The sequence below is a fragment of the Mixophyes fleayi genome, chromosome 1 (assembly GCF_038048845.1).
Source record: "Mixophyes fleayi isolate aMixFle1 chromosome 1, aMixFle1.hap1, whole genome shotgun sequence".
NCBI lineage: Eukaryota > Metazoa > Chordata > Amphibia > Anura > Limnodynastidae > Mixophyes > Mixophyes fleayi.
Window position 1 is genome coordinate 173,982,275 of NC_134402.1, and position 16,773 is coordinate 173,999,047.

The 16,773-nt window shown below is 42.5% G+C and overlaps 1 protein-coding gene across 2 annotated transcripts in view; it reads right to left on the reverse strand.

The window, feature by feature from the left end:
• LOC142144893 (17-beta-hydroxysteroid dehydrogenase 13-like) overlaps nucleotides 1-16,773 on the reverse strand; it is an 81,006-nt gene that overhangs the window by 707 nt on the left and 63,526 nt on the right. For both annotated transcript variants that reach the window (XM_075204217.1, XM_075204224.1), the window contains 3 exons: nucleotides 8,313-8,450; nucleotides 3,383-3,499; nucleotides 1-864 (listed from right to left, as the gene is read on the reverse strand). The exon at nucleotides 1-864 is cut by the window's left edge and continues 707 nt beyond it. In XM_075204217.1, coding sequence (XP_075060318.1) covers nucleotides 774-864; nucleotides 3,383-3,499; nucleotides 8,313-8,450 — 346 coding nt within the window. In that variant the 3' untranslated portion in view covers nucleotides 1-773. The remainder of the gene's footprint in view (nucleotides 865-3,382; nucleotides 3,500-8,312; nucleotides 8,451-16,773) is intronic.

Sequence of the window (16,773 nt, forward strand, 5' to 3'; positions counted from 1 at the left end):
TAAAAAACCTCTGAAAGTATTTGAAATCATGTAAACATTTGGAAAAAAAAGTTAAACTTATGTTTATCACTAATGCCTAACTTGTGTAAGTTGATTTTCTTGTGAAAAAAGAATGAAATAAAAAAAAACATAAAAAAATTAAAAAATAAAATCCATAATTAATTATATTTATGTATGTTTTTGGTACAAATATAAATGTAGTAATGTGTTTTGACATGGTATAGATGATTGTATGGTAAAAAATAGTTAAATTAAAACATTTGCTAAAGAAAGTACTGTAATGTAGATATTATCAATGTGTAATGCAATCTAATGTATGGAAATGTATACAAAACCTTTTTTTGTATAATACATGACCGCGTTAAAACTCACCTTCACTCCCCTAAAATCTCACAAACACAATTTTTAACGTGGGGGGGCAGCATTCTCTCTTTTTCAATTGAATTGCACGAGTTTTCTAGCTGCGCTAACTCAAAACGTTCGCTATCGCCGTAAAAAACCCGAGGGAGATTTACTTTTTTTTATGCGGCGGGGAAAAAAAAACTCGCTAACAATTGAATACCCCCCAATATGGTTATATCTGTTGCTATAGTACTCATATTGTACTTTCTATAGATACAAAATTATCAGTTTATTTGCTGCATTGCTTATAAAATATGGTTACTGTTAAATTGATTTTTGCAATCCTGCTATATACAAAGCAGTGTTTGTATTAATAAACCATATAAAAGAGTCGTCTTGTCTTGTATTCATTATTCTTTCCTGTGGTCACATTAATCCATCTTGGTTGCACTTCTGAACTTAGTACTAAACTGTACGTCTTGCATCTTGTTTAGTCTTGATATTACCCGCTGAGGAAGAAAGCTGAAAAGTAATTAAAAAAAAAATATTACAGTTACACGATGGGAAATGTTTGGTAATGTGGTTAGACAATTGTAATTTATTTTCCCAGACATGGATATCTAGTTGCATATAAAATTAAACTGTTGACAGATGGATAAATATGTTTTTGAGGCCTGTACATCTGGTTAGACATGAAAAATACTAAAAAACATTAACTTTAATCTCAGAAAATGCTTGTCCGTTATGTCTGTAAATGTATCAAAATTAACAATCCATTAAATTGTACACGTTATATGTGTTTGGCCCAAACTCTGTTGATCATCAACATAAACTAAATGTCACATTGTTTAAAACTGCTTCTTCAGTTTGGGTTGTAGGCCTGTTATTATTATAACTCTATTTGAGCATAACTAAGATAAAGAGCAAGTAAATTCACGCTTGGACATTAATTAAATATCAACACCTGTATATTACCTAGCTAAATAATTTATTTGCTATAACGGTTGTCTTTTGTAGAAACCTGCTTAAGAGGGCAGAGCTTCTCTATCTTGCAACATTTTGGGGTAATTCAAATAGATAAGTGACAGGCTTTAGTCTCCTCATTAGCAGAAATGTTATGTTCACAGGAACATGGGCAGTGATGTCGCATCGAACAAAAGCGACCATGAGATCGCACAACTGATGCAAATCCATAAAAAATACCATTTATCCCTTTAGGGGTCTATGCATCAATAAGATTTGGTGCAGCTAAATATGCACTGCTGCAAAAGGCAGCACGGAGGCCTAGTGGTTACACTTCTGCCTCACAGTGTTGGGGTCATGAGTTCAATTTCCGACCATGGCCAGATAACTGTATGGAGTTTGTATGTTCTCCCTATGTTTGCGTGGGTTTCCTCCGGGTGCTCCTCCCACACTCCAAAAACATACTGGTAGGTTAATTGGCTGCTATAAAAAAAAAATTGACCCTAGTCTCTCTCTCTCTGTCTGTGTGTATGTTAGGGAATTTAGACTGTAAGCTCCAATGGGGCAGGGACTGATGTGAATGAGTTCTCTGTACAGTGCTGAGAAATCAGTGGCGCTATATAAATAAATGGTGATGATGATGATGCAAATCGCAATGATACATATTTATTTATGCACCGCTAAGATGCACCATGCCGGGGCTAGTCTTGGAGCATCGGTGAAGTGACCCCTGTGCTGCAAACTTTTTCCCTATTTACCGGCAGCCTAGCGCTGCCGATGATAGGAGGAAGTGTTGTGGACATGCGCATAACACTAACACTGTATCGGATTCTGTGAAGCCAGAGAGGCTTCAGCAAACTTCTATAGGAAATGACAGGTAATGCCGTTCTGAGATGGCGTTACCTGTCAAAGCTTGATGTATTGCATAACATTGCAGTCCCCATAGTAATCTATGGGGACTGTGATGGTTAACGGTATTTGCCTAAACGGAGGAGATTTCTGTGAAATCTCCTCCGTTAGGCATGTAATGCATGGCAAACATACGTAAAAGATCCGGAAACAGTAGTTTCCGCATCTTTTATGTGTCAAATATATGATGCATTTTCCACTTTTAGTTTTGATCTCACTTTGATTAAGGAAAACAGAAAAGCAGTACATGTTTGTAACTGCTACTTGTTATTTGTAAGGGATAAAAAAAGGGTATCTTTTAAACTACTTTTATTTTTCATTCCTTTACTTTACCTATGAATTAAGGGTAGACTAGTGCTCTCATTTATTGATGAAAGAAGTTATTTATCACTGCTGTATATAAATATTATTTTCTAAGCAGAAATGTAGATATGATATAATTTTATATTTGTTATATTTACAGCAACATTTCCATGTATAAAAGCTTATTAAAAAAAACAAAACAAACAAACAGACAGACAATTAAAACTTTGGCAATTTTTTATTTTTAATAGTAGTGGAACTGGGAGCTCGAATTGAGCTTCCAGGTCCACGCATGCAATGGGTCTTTCAGTTTGCCTTCTAGACTAGGACAGACACTTGAAAAGAATAGAGCAGACATGAACATGCTATTCTTTACTTTTGAACACATAAATAGTAACCTAAAAACATAAAAAACAACTTGAGAAGGCTAAAAGAGGTAACAAAGCAAACTCAATGACATAGCAATTCCTCAGCATATTATATCACAACATTGAGGAGGGGGGTATACAGAGACAACTAGTTTAAGGAGGAATTTATGTCTAGAATGAGGAACAACAAAGGGTAAGAGAGGGAGGAGTACCCAATCTACTCCAGTGTAGGTGTGTCTGCCTTTAGTGAACGTGATATTACGGGTATCATTTAGAGTTAGGAGTAAATCCAAATAGGGTGTGCAATTTTGTACCCTGGCAAAACCATGGTAAGCTGCAGGATGGGAAATGTAAAATGTGCACATATAGTAGCTCAACTCTAAATTGCAGTGTTAAATAAAATACAGTTGCCCATTATTTGTGTGTTATGTGCAAATGTAGGTAGTAAACATGCAAAAAGTAGTTTTTACTCATAATTGTTTCAAGGTAATCCTTACTTTGACAGCAGTAAATAGCTTTTCACAGATGGAGGGACAAAAATCATCTTCTTATTGGTTAATATGCCATCCACAAAACATTGTGCAACGTCCTCAGGTTTCAGGACGGGCCATAATCTGAAAAATAGAGGATTTTTAGTAAAGAATGAAAACATTTATTAAATGACACAAAAAACATTGGTAATACCCAGACTAGACATATTGAACATATAACATGTTATTGCTGCAGTAGAGGTTTCACCAAGAAAAATAGAATCAATAAATGTAAGTGGAGTAGAAAATTGTTCCTATGGACAATTTTTCTTGAAAAACTGGTAGAACATGTGCTATTAGTAAGCCAAGTACTGTAACCAACCCATTTCTCAAATATGTCACTGGCCTTGTTTTATTAACAACAAATATTCCCTTCTGTCAATGATTGCAGATATGTTGTTGAACACGGTTGTGACAGTTCAAGGTTTATTAACCATGTTTATCCAACAGAAAAGAGACAGAATAAAAAATGTGTACACACATTAAGGCACCTGGAAAGTGCCATCAAAGTAGATTTTATTTTATAAATCTACCCCTCCAATGTCTACACATTCACCAGCCCTCCAGCTTTAATTTTCTCCACCATTGTTTGTGCTTTTGTGTGAGTTGCTTATATTATATAAGCCCATGAGTGTTCTGTTACTGTATATTGTTCTGCTCTGACATTTTTTTGGAAGTATGATCAGTTATATGTGGTTTTGTAAGTTGTATTCCCTCTAGGTATTGTGTTACTATTAGAAATGGGCGGGCTCGGCTCCCCGAGATCCCAACCCACCCGGACTTTGCCTATCCGAGTAGCGAGCCCTACTCTCCCGCCCGTTCGGAATTGAAATCGAGGCAAAACATTATCGTGACGTCGTCGGATCTCGGTGCTCGGTTCTCGCGATATTTGAAATGCATAAATACCCGCCTCCACAGCAATCCATCGCCATTTGACAGAGGGAGAGAGCAGGGTTAGGTCACAGGCTGTATTAGAGCAGGGGCAGAGCAATAATTGTACACCTTATTTTTTGTATTATTATTTCAATTCTATTCAATTCTATTATTATTACCAATTCTATTATCAATTGTTAGAGCAAGAAGAGAGGAGGATAGAGGAGTCTTTTTTTTTCAATATTTTTCACTACAAGTGCTTTGGGGTGTCCCATATCCCCCATTGTGAAACACTAATTTTTCTGGCTGCCAAAAGTCATATTTATCAGCAGTATTTCTACATTTTTTTGCACTACAAGTGCTTTGGGGTGTCCCATATCCCCCAATGTGAAACACTAATTTTTCTGGCTGTCAAAAGTCATATTTAGCAGCAGTATTTATCCAATATTTTGCACTCCAAGTGGTTTGGGCTCATTAAAATGGATTCAAAGCAGTCCACATATGAGCAGAATCAGCAAGCAGGTTCTGGCACCAGTCCTGATGGTAGTGTTCCCAGTACGTCATCTGGTAAAGCCTATGTAAAAGTACATAGTCTTTTTAAATCAGGGGAAAAAACACACACCCCAAAAAAATTTACTGTGTTGAAGCGAAAAAGAAGTGTAACTGAGGAAAAGCTAACTGCCGATAAAAAAAAAATTGCCAACATGCCATTCTACACACACAGTGGCAAAGAAAGAATGAGGCCTTCGCCTTTCTCTATTAGTGGCAGATCAAAAAATGTTATTGAGCCTCTTCTTGTACGGTCACTCGTGACCAAGCAAGACCAAGTAATTTGGAGTCTAAAAGTGGTGCACAACTACTGTTATGCGGCAAAGCCGAGCTTCAAGAAAACAGTAAGGCATTAGAGGATAATGTATGCTCAGAATCAGAAATGACACCAATCACTGTGGAGAGTCCATCCATAATGTACCCATAAAGAAGGGCCCTTTCAGCAGTTCTGCTGATGTGTGCCTGAACAGCCCGAGTGTAGCCGGTGATACACCAAGTGAGGATGACACTTTGGAATTAGAAGAGAATGAGGGGGAGATTTTGGTAGCCGACGAGGGCGCTAATGAGGATGCGGTTGATTGTGTAAGTCCTGCACCAGTGACAGCAGTGTGGCACCAGTGGCAGCAGTTCTGACATGTGAGGTTCTGGCACCAATTTTCACTTTCCAAACACAAGCAGGGATGACGCAGGTGGCAGACCACAACAGTTTGACATCTGGGCTGGTTTGAAGGCTTTGACAAAAAAATGTGTGACCTTGCCCATAACTCCAACCAATCCTACTATTAACATGCAAAGGATGGGGGAGGGCCTAGCATGGATTAAACCGTATTTTTCCTAATTTGCACTAATAAGGTTTGGGTGTAATATACACCCAAAGACGAGTGCTCAATTGCTAAGAGTCATTGATGAAGAGGAAAACAAGCAGGCTTGTCTGTAGAATTTGCAGGCAAATTCTTCTGCGTTATATAGGTAACACCCAAAGAGAAGAGCTCCATTGCTAATTGTAATTGCTGAAATAGAAATAATAGGGCTGACAGTCTTGGTCTAAATCTGCAGTTACATTTTATTGTACCATAGCTCACTCAGAAACAGGAGAGGTGGCAGGGTTCAGTGCTAATCTTCCTCAAACAATACTAATTCATCCCACCATCATAGAAGTCTGTGTACTATGATGTAATTGCCGATAATGGCCTTCCAAATGGAATTAGTAGTTCATTTTAGGGCAGAGCTGCCACGATTTTTGAGCAATTCTTTTACAGTAGAGCAAATATCAAAATGTTGTCCGGACTCATCTGCATCACCACTGGGTGTCTTGGGAAAGCAATTTTTTTTACAACAAGCAGTTGCCAGAGAAACTGAAGGAGAAGACGTCCAAAAAAGATGTTGATATCTCTTGGATCCTTGCAAAGCAAATTAAGTATTTAATCTACAATTAAAATATAGTTAGCACATTTACTTTGTTTTATTTCACACGTTAAATTTCAGTAGCTCCTTGTCAAAATGTATTATTAAGGCAATCACTTGACTCAAGCTAACCGTGTCTGCACTCTGTTCACAGGTGACTACTTCGCTGGACTAAAGTACATCCCCCTTAAATACTAGTCTTCTTGCAGCTGCTGCATTCTCCTACATGCGGTTGCAGAAACCAGATATTGACCCTAAATGTTTATGGACACAAACAGCATCTCCTGCATGTCATTTTTTAAAAGTTCTGTAACACCAAGTTGATTGTGTGTGCAAAACAGGAAATGTGATGGAATTCAACTCCGCTGTAATGCTTGAACAATATTGGGGTCGTAATCAGAAATGACATATCCTCAGGAGAGTCCAAGCAGGATTAGCCATCTTTCAATGACATCCCTTAGTTTTTGGAACAGATTGTCAGCTGTATGCCTCTTAGTGAAGCTGCTGATACACAGAGTAGCCTACTTTTGAAAAAATGTGACATACTTGGGTACATGCTGCTGCTGTCCCTGCTGGTGAAGGCAAATGACCAACTCAGTGGGCTGTCACAGTCATATAATCTTTACTTTGCCCAGTTTTGCTTGCCCACATATCTGTGGTTAAGTGTACAGTGGGTAGAATGGCATTTTGTAGCCCAATAATTAAATTTTTATGAACTTTCTGGTAGAGGTGAGGAATAGCTTTTCTAGTAAAATGGTGTCGTGATAGAATTTGGTAATAGGGACAGAAGACCTCAAGTAACTGTCTAAAACCAGCTGCATTAATAATGGACATTGGACACAGATCTAACACTAGAATAGTCCTTATGGCGTCTGTGATCTGCTTTGCGACTGGGTGACAGGATTCATACTTGCTTCCTCTTGCAAAGGATTGTTTAACTGTAAATTATTGGTTCTGGGGTTATTGATGATGATGAAGGTGTTGGGGGGGGTAGATTGCAGGTGCTGGGATGTAGATGAGAGAAGGGAAGCAGATGATGCTGGACTGCTTGTTGTTATTTTTTTTTAACCTAAGTTTCTGATCTTCCCAACAGCTTTCCAAGAACTTGCTGAAAAATTAAGTAACATGGATGAGGGTCCCAGATGGTTAAGGTCCCTACCTCTACCTCTACCGAGTATGGCTTTAAAAATGCTACAAATGGCTAGACAACTGTTGTCAGGATTTGTGTAAAAATAATTCCACACTTAAGAGGTGGATTTTTGGTCTTATGCCCAGGTATGACAATGGCCTTTTTCTTATCACTGGCAAGAGCTGCAGCAATTTTTCTTTGATAGTGTATGAAAATCATATTGTGACCTAGGAGGTGGTCAAAATTGAATGGAAATGACTGGAAATTAGTGTTATTGAGGTTAATAATAATGTAGGTACAAAATAATACCTAAATTATGTTATTTTAGCCCAAAAAAATGTAATTTATTTAACAAATTGCAAAACCAAACCAAAACCAAAACACGCAAGGGCGGTTTGGCAAAACCAAAACCAAAACACGACGGTAGTCCAAATCCAAAACCAAAACCAAAACACGGGGGTCAGTGAGCATCTCTAGTTACTATAAATAGTAAATTTGCCCTTGTAGTATATTTGGATTAAATTGTTTATTTCTTAGAATTATCACACTGTGAAGCTTGGCATAAGTCCTCCGAAGCAAAGGTTGTGCTGGTTGTTGCTCCTCTCATCTGTGACAACATAACAAGAGACTAGGCAAGGTCAATAAGTGATTGGTGGAGTTTACCATGTGAAACTCCCAGTCATGACAGAATGTGACTTGATCCCAAACCATCTGACTTACATTTGGACAGTTAAGAACTGACAGGAATGCACACAACACATTTAACTCATATTGCCGAGCAACCATTTCCCTTCTTGCAGTAATCTATAATATGTAACTATTGATACTTTGGGTACATTACATGGGTGTATTATCTCTGTTATACGTCTAACACATATTATGATACATTAAGCAAATAAAATGTATTTTAACTAAAATCTTACAAACTCACAATGTTCTTACCTGGTGCTTGGGCTCTGGACAAATCCAGTGTTCACAAACACTGGGCATAAACAAGATGTTTTAATGCCATCTTTTCCAAGGGCAGCAAGTTCTTCAGTCATGCACGTATGAAATCCAACTGCACCAAATTTGCTGGCACTGAAACCAAATGTAAGAAATAATTTGTATTTGCTAATATTAGTAGTAGGCCATTTTGTTGTTTGTCAAAATCCAAACAAGATGTTAGTATTCCATGTTACCCCACACCAATTTAGCAACTATGTGCTAATGAGTATACAGTGTTGACAACACTATAAAACAAACAAACAAACAAACTGTAGATTTTGCACTCGCCCTTTGAGTTTATGTGCAAGACAGAAGCTTTTTAAAAGTCCATACTGGAATCCAGGGCCGGACTGGGACTAAAAATCAGCCCTGGCATTTAAAGCACACATGCCCACGTGGGCTCCATGCACTATATTGTTGCACACTGATGCTGGCGCAGTACAACATGATGTAGTATGAGTGTGTGTGGGGGGGGAGGGGGTATTTATTTCTCCTAATGACCCTTAACATTACATTATTAGCACCCCAATTACATCAATAAATACCATGACAATACATTATTAGTACCCACATTACAGCAATAAATAACCCCCCACACACACTCATACTACATCAATCACCCCCACATTATAGCAACCGGCATCACCCCCCACATTACAGCATCACTCCCCACATTACAGCATCACTCCCCACATTACAGCGTCCAGCATCACTCCCCACATTACAGCGTCCAGCATCACCCCCCACATTACAGCGTCCAGCATCACCCCCCACATTACAGAGTCCAGCATCACCCCCCACATTAGAGTCCAGCATCACCCCCCACATTACAGCGTCCAGCATCACCCCCCACATTACAGCAACCGGCATCACCCCCCACATTATAGCAATACCCTCTCCTACTTATTAGCAATACTAAGCACCAAACACACTACAACATTGCCACCAGCACGCCACCCCATACTACAGCAATACCACCAATTATACAGACGCCACTGTAGGAAACAATGTTTTGCTTTTTTCAAATCTCCCACAAAATAGCAACTACGAACAGAGTACTTACACACACATATAGGTAACAGGTACCCTTTTCCCTCAATGAAATAGTAATGGCAGAATTTTCATGAATCATTCCACATGAAATAAAACTAACATATATCTAAAAAAAACATAACTATTGAATGATCAGTTGAACCCACACGGCCGCATTAAAAGTATTTCCATCTACAGCAAAATGTCAAAGAAAAATATTTTTGTTTTACTACAGTAATTGGATATGCGTCTTTTCTATTCATTTTAAATAACACAGTATATAAATTAAGGGGGATTAGAGGAGGTGGGTGAGAAATAATTGGATGTGACCCATCATGATCCATCAGTTTGATTAGATAGGAAACATTTAGATTATTTACCTGGAGACGTCTACCCCCTTGACTCACAGGCAGGGCTGACAAGAGGAATTTTGGGCCCTGATACAGCAACTTCTTTGGGCTCCCAACATATTCAACAATGAAAAACTTGCCTTTGGCAGAAGTTCATATGATGCCACACCGTAGTGTGCCCAGTTCATATTATGCCACATCGTAGTGCCCCAAGGTCATATTATGCCACATAGTATTACCCTCAATTCATATTTGGTCATGCAGAAGTGCCCACAAATCATATTATGGCATAGTAGTGCCCCCAAAACATATACCATACAGTAGTGCCCACAAATCATATTATGTCACAACAGTGCCTCCAAATCATATTATGCCACAATAGTGACCCCAAATAACATTATGCCATAGTAGTGCCCCCAAATCATTAGTAAAGCTCAGAAAAAACTCATTCACAAATAAAAATTGGTACAGCATATCAGATTCTGAGTGTGAGTCCCAAGAGCAGCTTAATACATCATTTACAATGCAAACAAAAATAGATATATTGACATAATTACAGATAAAATTTATGACAAGCAATGTTTTTTCCTCTTAATTAAAAATCTCTGTACAGATAAATATGCAAAAACCATTACAGCGCAATAATGAGCAATACATAGTGTTAAACATTATTGGATACGCTGTAGTGTTCCCAGTTCAAGAAAGGATGGTTAAAAACATATTCCACACGAGAAAATATATGAACTTACCTGATTATGGCATCCTGTGTTCTGTTCTCCTACTGGGCACGCTGGGCGAGGAGGGATCAGCAGCTGTCAGCTCACACAGGCAGTGGGGAGCAGGAATAGAGGGCAGTGGTCGAAGCAGAAATTTAGGAGTGGGGGTATAGAAAATATAAGTGAATGGAGTATGAAGGCTTGATTTTTTATTTTTTTTAACACTTGTCCCCTCTGTGCATTTCCATTCTTCATTACTACTTGTGTTTTATGATGGCTGCATCCCTGACATTCCCATTCTTAAGATGTCTCTCCCTTTACACTTTCTTTTACCTATGCCCCTGCACCATCTTCTCCTTAACCCCCTGCACCACCTTCTCCGCTGTCTCTCACACATCTTCCTGTACCACCTACTCCCCTGGCTCTCTCACACGTCTTCCTGCACCCTCTACCCCCCGGCTCTCTCACTCCTCTTCCTGCACTCCCTACCACCCTGGCTCTCTCACCCCCTCTCCCAGAACCCCCTTCCCCTTTGGCTCTCTCACCCCCTCTCCCAGCACCCCCTTCCCCTTTGACTCTCTCACCCCCTCTCCCAGCACCCCCTTCCCCTTTGGTTCTCTCACCCCCTCTCCCAGAACCCCCTTCCCCTTTGGCTCTCTCACCCCCTCTCCCAGCACCCCCTGGCTCTCTCACCCCCTCTCCCAGAACCCCCTTCCCCTTTGGCTCTCTCACCCCCTCTCCCAGCACCCCCTGGCTCTCTCACCCCCTCTCCCAGCACCCCCTGGCTCTCTCACCCCCTCTCCCAGCACCCCTTCCCCTTTGGCTCTCTCACCCCCTCTCCCAGCACCCCCTGGCTCTCTCACCCCCTCTCCCAGCACCCCCTGGCTCTCTCACCCCCTCTCCCAGCACCCCTTCCCCTTTGGCTCTCTCACCCCCTTTCCCAGCACCCCCTTCGGCTCTCTCACCCCCTCTCCCAGCACCCCCTGGCTCTCACCCCCTCTCCCAGCACCCCCTGGCTCTCACCCCCTCTCCCAGCACCCCCTTCAGCTCTCTCACCCCCTCTCCCAGCACCCCTTCAGCTCTCTCACCCCCTCTCCCAGCACCCCCTTCAGCTCTCTCTCCCCCTTTCCCAGAACCCCCTTCAGCTCTCTCTCCCCCTTTCCCAGCACCCCCTTCGGCTTTCACCTCCTTTCCCAGCACCCCCTTCGGCTCTCTCACCCCCTCTCCCAGCACCCCCTTCGGCTCTCTCACCCCCTCTCCCAGCACCCCCTTCGGCTCTCTCATTACCTCTCCCAGCACCCCCTTCGACTCTCTCACCCCCTCTCCCAGCATGCCCTGGCTCTCACCCCCCTCTCCCAGCATGCCCTGGCTCTCACCCCCTCTCCCTGCACCCCCTTCGGCTCTCTCACCCCCTCTCCCAGCACCCCCTTCGGCGCTCTCACCCCCTTTCCCAGCACCCCGGGCTCTCACCCCCGCGACCCCCCCCAGAAAATCGCGGACACCCCCCCCCCTAAAATCGCGGCACCCCGCGACCCCCCCTAAAATCGCGGGAACCCCCGCGACCCCCCCGAAAATCGCGGCACCCCCGCGACCCCCCCCCCCCCGAAAATCGCGGCACCCCCGCGACCCCCCCCTAAAATCGCGGCACCCCGCGACCCCCGCTAAAATCGCGGCACCCCCGCGACCCCCCCTCCCCCCCGAAAATCGCGGCACCCCCGCGACCCCCCTCCCCCCCGAAAATCGCGGCTCCCCCCCTCTTCAGTAAAAGAAAAAACAAATTAAAAAAAAAAGTAAACTCACCAGTGTAACTGGCTGCACAGCATAACGGGGGAGGGAGCTGGGGAGCGCGCAGCAGAGGTGACTGGTTCCTGGAACCAGCCACCAAGAAGACAGGGGGAGTCGGGCCGGCCCATATAGCCATCGGCCCTTCTGGCATTTGCCAGAAGTGCCAGATGGCCAGTCCGGCCCTGCTGGAATCTGTTCTCCAAATATAGCTGATGAGTTGAACATTTTTCCACTTGTTTTCTGGTAATCACCCCAATGGTATATTTGCTAGTCATTTCCTTGATGGCTCAGCAGTGTAAAATGATGACCAGGTGTAATGTGCGTATTGTCGCTAACCAATAACGATTGTCGAACCTCGATTTGTGTTTCCAACGCACAAAGATTTATTCGCAATAAGTGGAAAAAATATGCTCAAGCGATGTAATAGTAAATACAGCCGTTACTTAACGCAGGCGCTCTGGATCCAGTGCAGTCATTCAATCCTGAAGTCTGGGGACAAGAAGTCTGCACTCTGGATCACGAGCTGCTGCTTATATACACAATCAAGTACAGTAATACAATGAAGATGGTATGGCTTGCATCTATTGGTCCGGGTCTCAGGAATGTCCAAGGGGTCGTCAATCATTGGCTGGTTCATCCTAAGGAATCCAAAGGAGGGGGTCATCTCTGCAGGGGGTATGCTCTGCTCTTCCCGCCAGAATTCCTTACTCTTAAGTAGTTCATAATTCCCTATCATTCATAACTTGCGTATGCACTCTGCGATTCCCTCGCAGAGCGCACCAAACAGTAGGATATGTAACAAGGTTCATTATGATACCACTCATGATGTTATTCCTTTAACCCGTTCTGTGTATTTCACTAATATGCATGTAACTCTGATATAACATATAAATACTACTATATTTCGACATAACTGACTATGTGTTGCAACTACCAATAATGTGTACTATTTTATAAGTATGCGTGTTTGTGCAAATGTATGGTAAAAGACCAATTACTGTTGCTGCCACGTGTAGTGGATGCGTACGCCCTTTCACGCCGTAGCGTGCCCTTGTACGTCATAGCGTACCGTACGCATCTTTTCAGACAAAGACAACCAAGTTTGCTAGACTTTAATTGAAATGACTTTATCCAATTTGCTGACTTCGACAGTTCCACCCTTTGATAGTGTAATAAACTATCACCCAATCACCGTTTCAAGTTCAGGATTATACAATACTTCTTCACAGACCATGATCTCGGTATCTGGTACCACCCTTTCAGTCTCTTTCTCAGTGTTACTCTTATGGGACCGTTTTCCACACTTCAACACAGTAGGAACACATTTGACAACTAAACCAATTGCTAAGATGACACCCAGTATAAGGAGAAGGAGCTTACCTACACTCGCAATCATTTCCTGTACCCACTCCCCCAGACCGGAGAACCATTTTGCTGGGTTCAACCATGAGAACCAACCCGCCACCTTTTCCCCGACCTCATATAACGAAGAATTATGGCTCTTTCGAAATTCCCATTTCAGCTGCAAAATTTCATCCATCTTCCGGTCTATAACCTCTTTAGGGTCTTCCGTATTATTAGTAATGTACGTGCAACATTTGACACCGAACTGGGTGGCCAGTGTCACACAGTACCCACCAGTAATAGAGGTGAGATAATTTAGTACCAGTCTATGTTGCACCAACTCCTTCTTGTACGCTTGTAGCTCCCTTCCAGTATACCTGAAAGTGTCATCATACATCTCGGTGATATTATCTATTAATTTAGCTAGGTCTTGGATATATTTAAAGTTTAATGTTCCCCGAGCGGTCCTGGTGAGATCTAGAGCAACCATAACTTGGAAACCAGCAGTTTCACTAATCAATTTTGTAGCTATGGGTTCCTCACCAGGAATCATATTTCTCTTGCCACGGTGTTCATACTGTGTGTGTATGTATGGTGGTGATGTAGTCTTGTGAATATCTACCATTTCTTCATGAGTAATAGTCATGATTTCAGGAACCAGTTTAGCTAAGAAACACAAGCCCTTGGAACTCGGAGTCACCCAGGAATAAGCTTTCCTCCCACAAACAAAATACACATCATCAGGGAGAACATAAGGAACAGTATGCCCATGAATTATATCACACAGAGTTTTGATAAAACTACCCATGCCTAGTGTCTCCATCTGCTCTAGACACGTGTCGGCATTAATGATATTTTCACATTTATCTGTAGAGACTTTTCCAATAGATACCTTCTTATGTTTGGTTATACGCCCTAACTTGTGACTTCCATCAGCATTCCTGCCTAGTAGTGACCTTGTGAGTCTCTCTCTAAAATGAGTGTGGCGAGCCATTGTCTGATCTGATAGGTCAGCCTCCCAATTCTCCAGGCGCTTTGCATGAGATATGTTTAGGCACAGCAACGATCTGCCTATGGAGTATTGTCGAAGCGTCAGACTAGGGGACATAGTGTTATTGTACCTCTCTTCTATGGGCCTCCCACCCCTTAATTCGAGTACTTCGGATATGTTTAGCGGGAATGGCACTAGTCCTATGTTATGCTGCCCTTGAGGCACGTGAGAGCACACCCAACACTCAGTTTGGTTTAGCACCTTACCCACCAGGGAGTGATAATCCTCCAAAGGATGCCCGCCTATATTCAGAGTACTGGGGGACTGGCATCGTTGGATGCATCTCTCGTCAACTAGGGAGTTGCAGAACTTGCAGATACAATACTCATCAGACAATAGCCCCTCACACTGCCTCCGAGTTCCTGAGCTAGCAGACCTTTTCATAACCCCTGGACCAAGTTTGATAATGGGCTGCTCAGGATATCCTATTAACTTTTCTTCGGCCTCCATTTCATTCGTATCACTCCCAGAACTCTCCTCCATCCTCCATTCTCCTTCACAAAAATAGAATGTCCTAGAAAAAGTAAAAACAAGGAAAATCCTGGAACAAAAGAAAAACAAAAACCGCCACTCCATCGCTGGAAAGATAGTTCTGAGGCAACGTCTCTGGTTCAGGTGTCTTAACTGCAGGCTTTAGGTCTCCCGGAACAGGCTCACAAGTGACAGCTCTATGTCGTCGGTCTGAGTCTTGTCTTGCACTTTCTCCGGATTATGGACTCTCCTGCAGTGGGTGGAATGGACCCAAGTGTCTCTCTCTGCAACCTTCAGTGATGTAGTACTGGTCAGCAGCACTTGGTACGGGCCTTCCCAACGGTCTGTTAAACAACCTGAACGTAAGAAATTGCGGATCATAACATAGTCTCCAGGTTCAACATCATGACAGTTCGTTTCTGGCATACCAGGTGACAGCATTTTTAGTTTTTGTTGTTGTTGTTTCAGCTGTCTACTCATTCTTATAAGATATTGTACAGTCACTTCATTATTACACTTTAAGTCGTCTTGTGGACTCACGATCAAATGAGGTTGTCGTCCGAACAGTATCTCAAAGGGGGACAGATTAAGAGGAGGTCTAGGAGTGGTTCGAATGCTGTGGAGGACCAACGGCAAAGCCTCAGGCCATGCCAACCCAGTTTCAGCCATTATCTTACCTAGTTTGTTCTTGATAGTACCGTTTACTCTCTCCACCTTACCACTGGCTTGTGGTCGGTAAGGGGTGTGAAGTCTGCTACTGATTCCCATGAGTTTACACATATTTTGGAAGACATCACCAGTAAAATGGGTACCCCTATCACTTTCAATGATTCTAGGGATACCGAACCTACACACAAAGTCTTGTACAATTTTCTTTGCAGTGAACACAGCAGTATTAGTGGCTGCCGGATATGCTTCTACCCAACCGGAAAACACATCAATACACACTAACACATACTTCAGATTCCTGCACGGTGGTAGTTGGATATAGTCAATTTGTATTACCTGAAAAGGTCCGTCTGTAGGAGGGATGTGGGATGGCTCAGTTGGAATAGTTTTCCCAACATTTTTCCTCAAACAAGTAAGACATGACATTGCTTTCTTACCAGCTTGAGAGGAAAATCCGGGAGCACACCAGTATGCTCTCACCAGTTTGCACATACCTTCTTTACCCAGGTGAGTCAGGCCGTGTGCTGCTTCAGCCAGGCTTGGATAGTATGTTCGGGGAGCTACAGGCTTACCTTGTCCATCCCTCCAGAGTCCTGAGGACTCTTGACCACATCCCTTCGCCTTCCAGACCGCCTTCTCTTGCAGGGAACACAAATCTTGCATTTCAATTAATTTCTGCGTGTCTAATGTCTGAAAAACCATCATAGTCTCGGTCGATACAGTCATAGGTTGCCCTGCTGCCCATTTAGCAGCTTCGTCTGCCCTGTTGTTGCCCAATGACACTGGGTCTTCTTCAAAGGTATGGGCTTTGCACTTTATGATGGCTACTGTTCTGGGTAACTGTATCGCTGTCAGAAGTCCTTTTATGTGTTGTGAGTGTGCCACTGGTGTACCTGCTGCTGTCGTAAAGTTTCTAAGACGCCAAAGGGCCCCAAAATCATGCACTACCCCGAAGGCGTACCTAGAGTCAGTATATATGTTGGCTGATTTACCCTCTG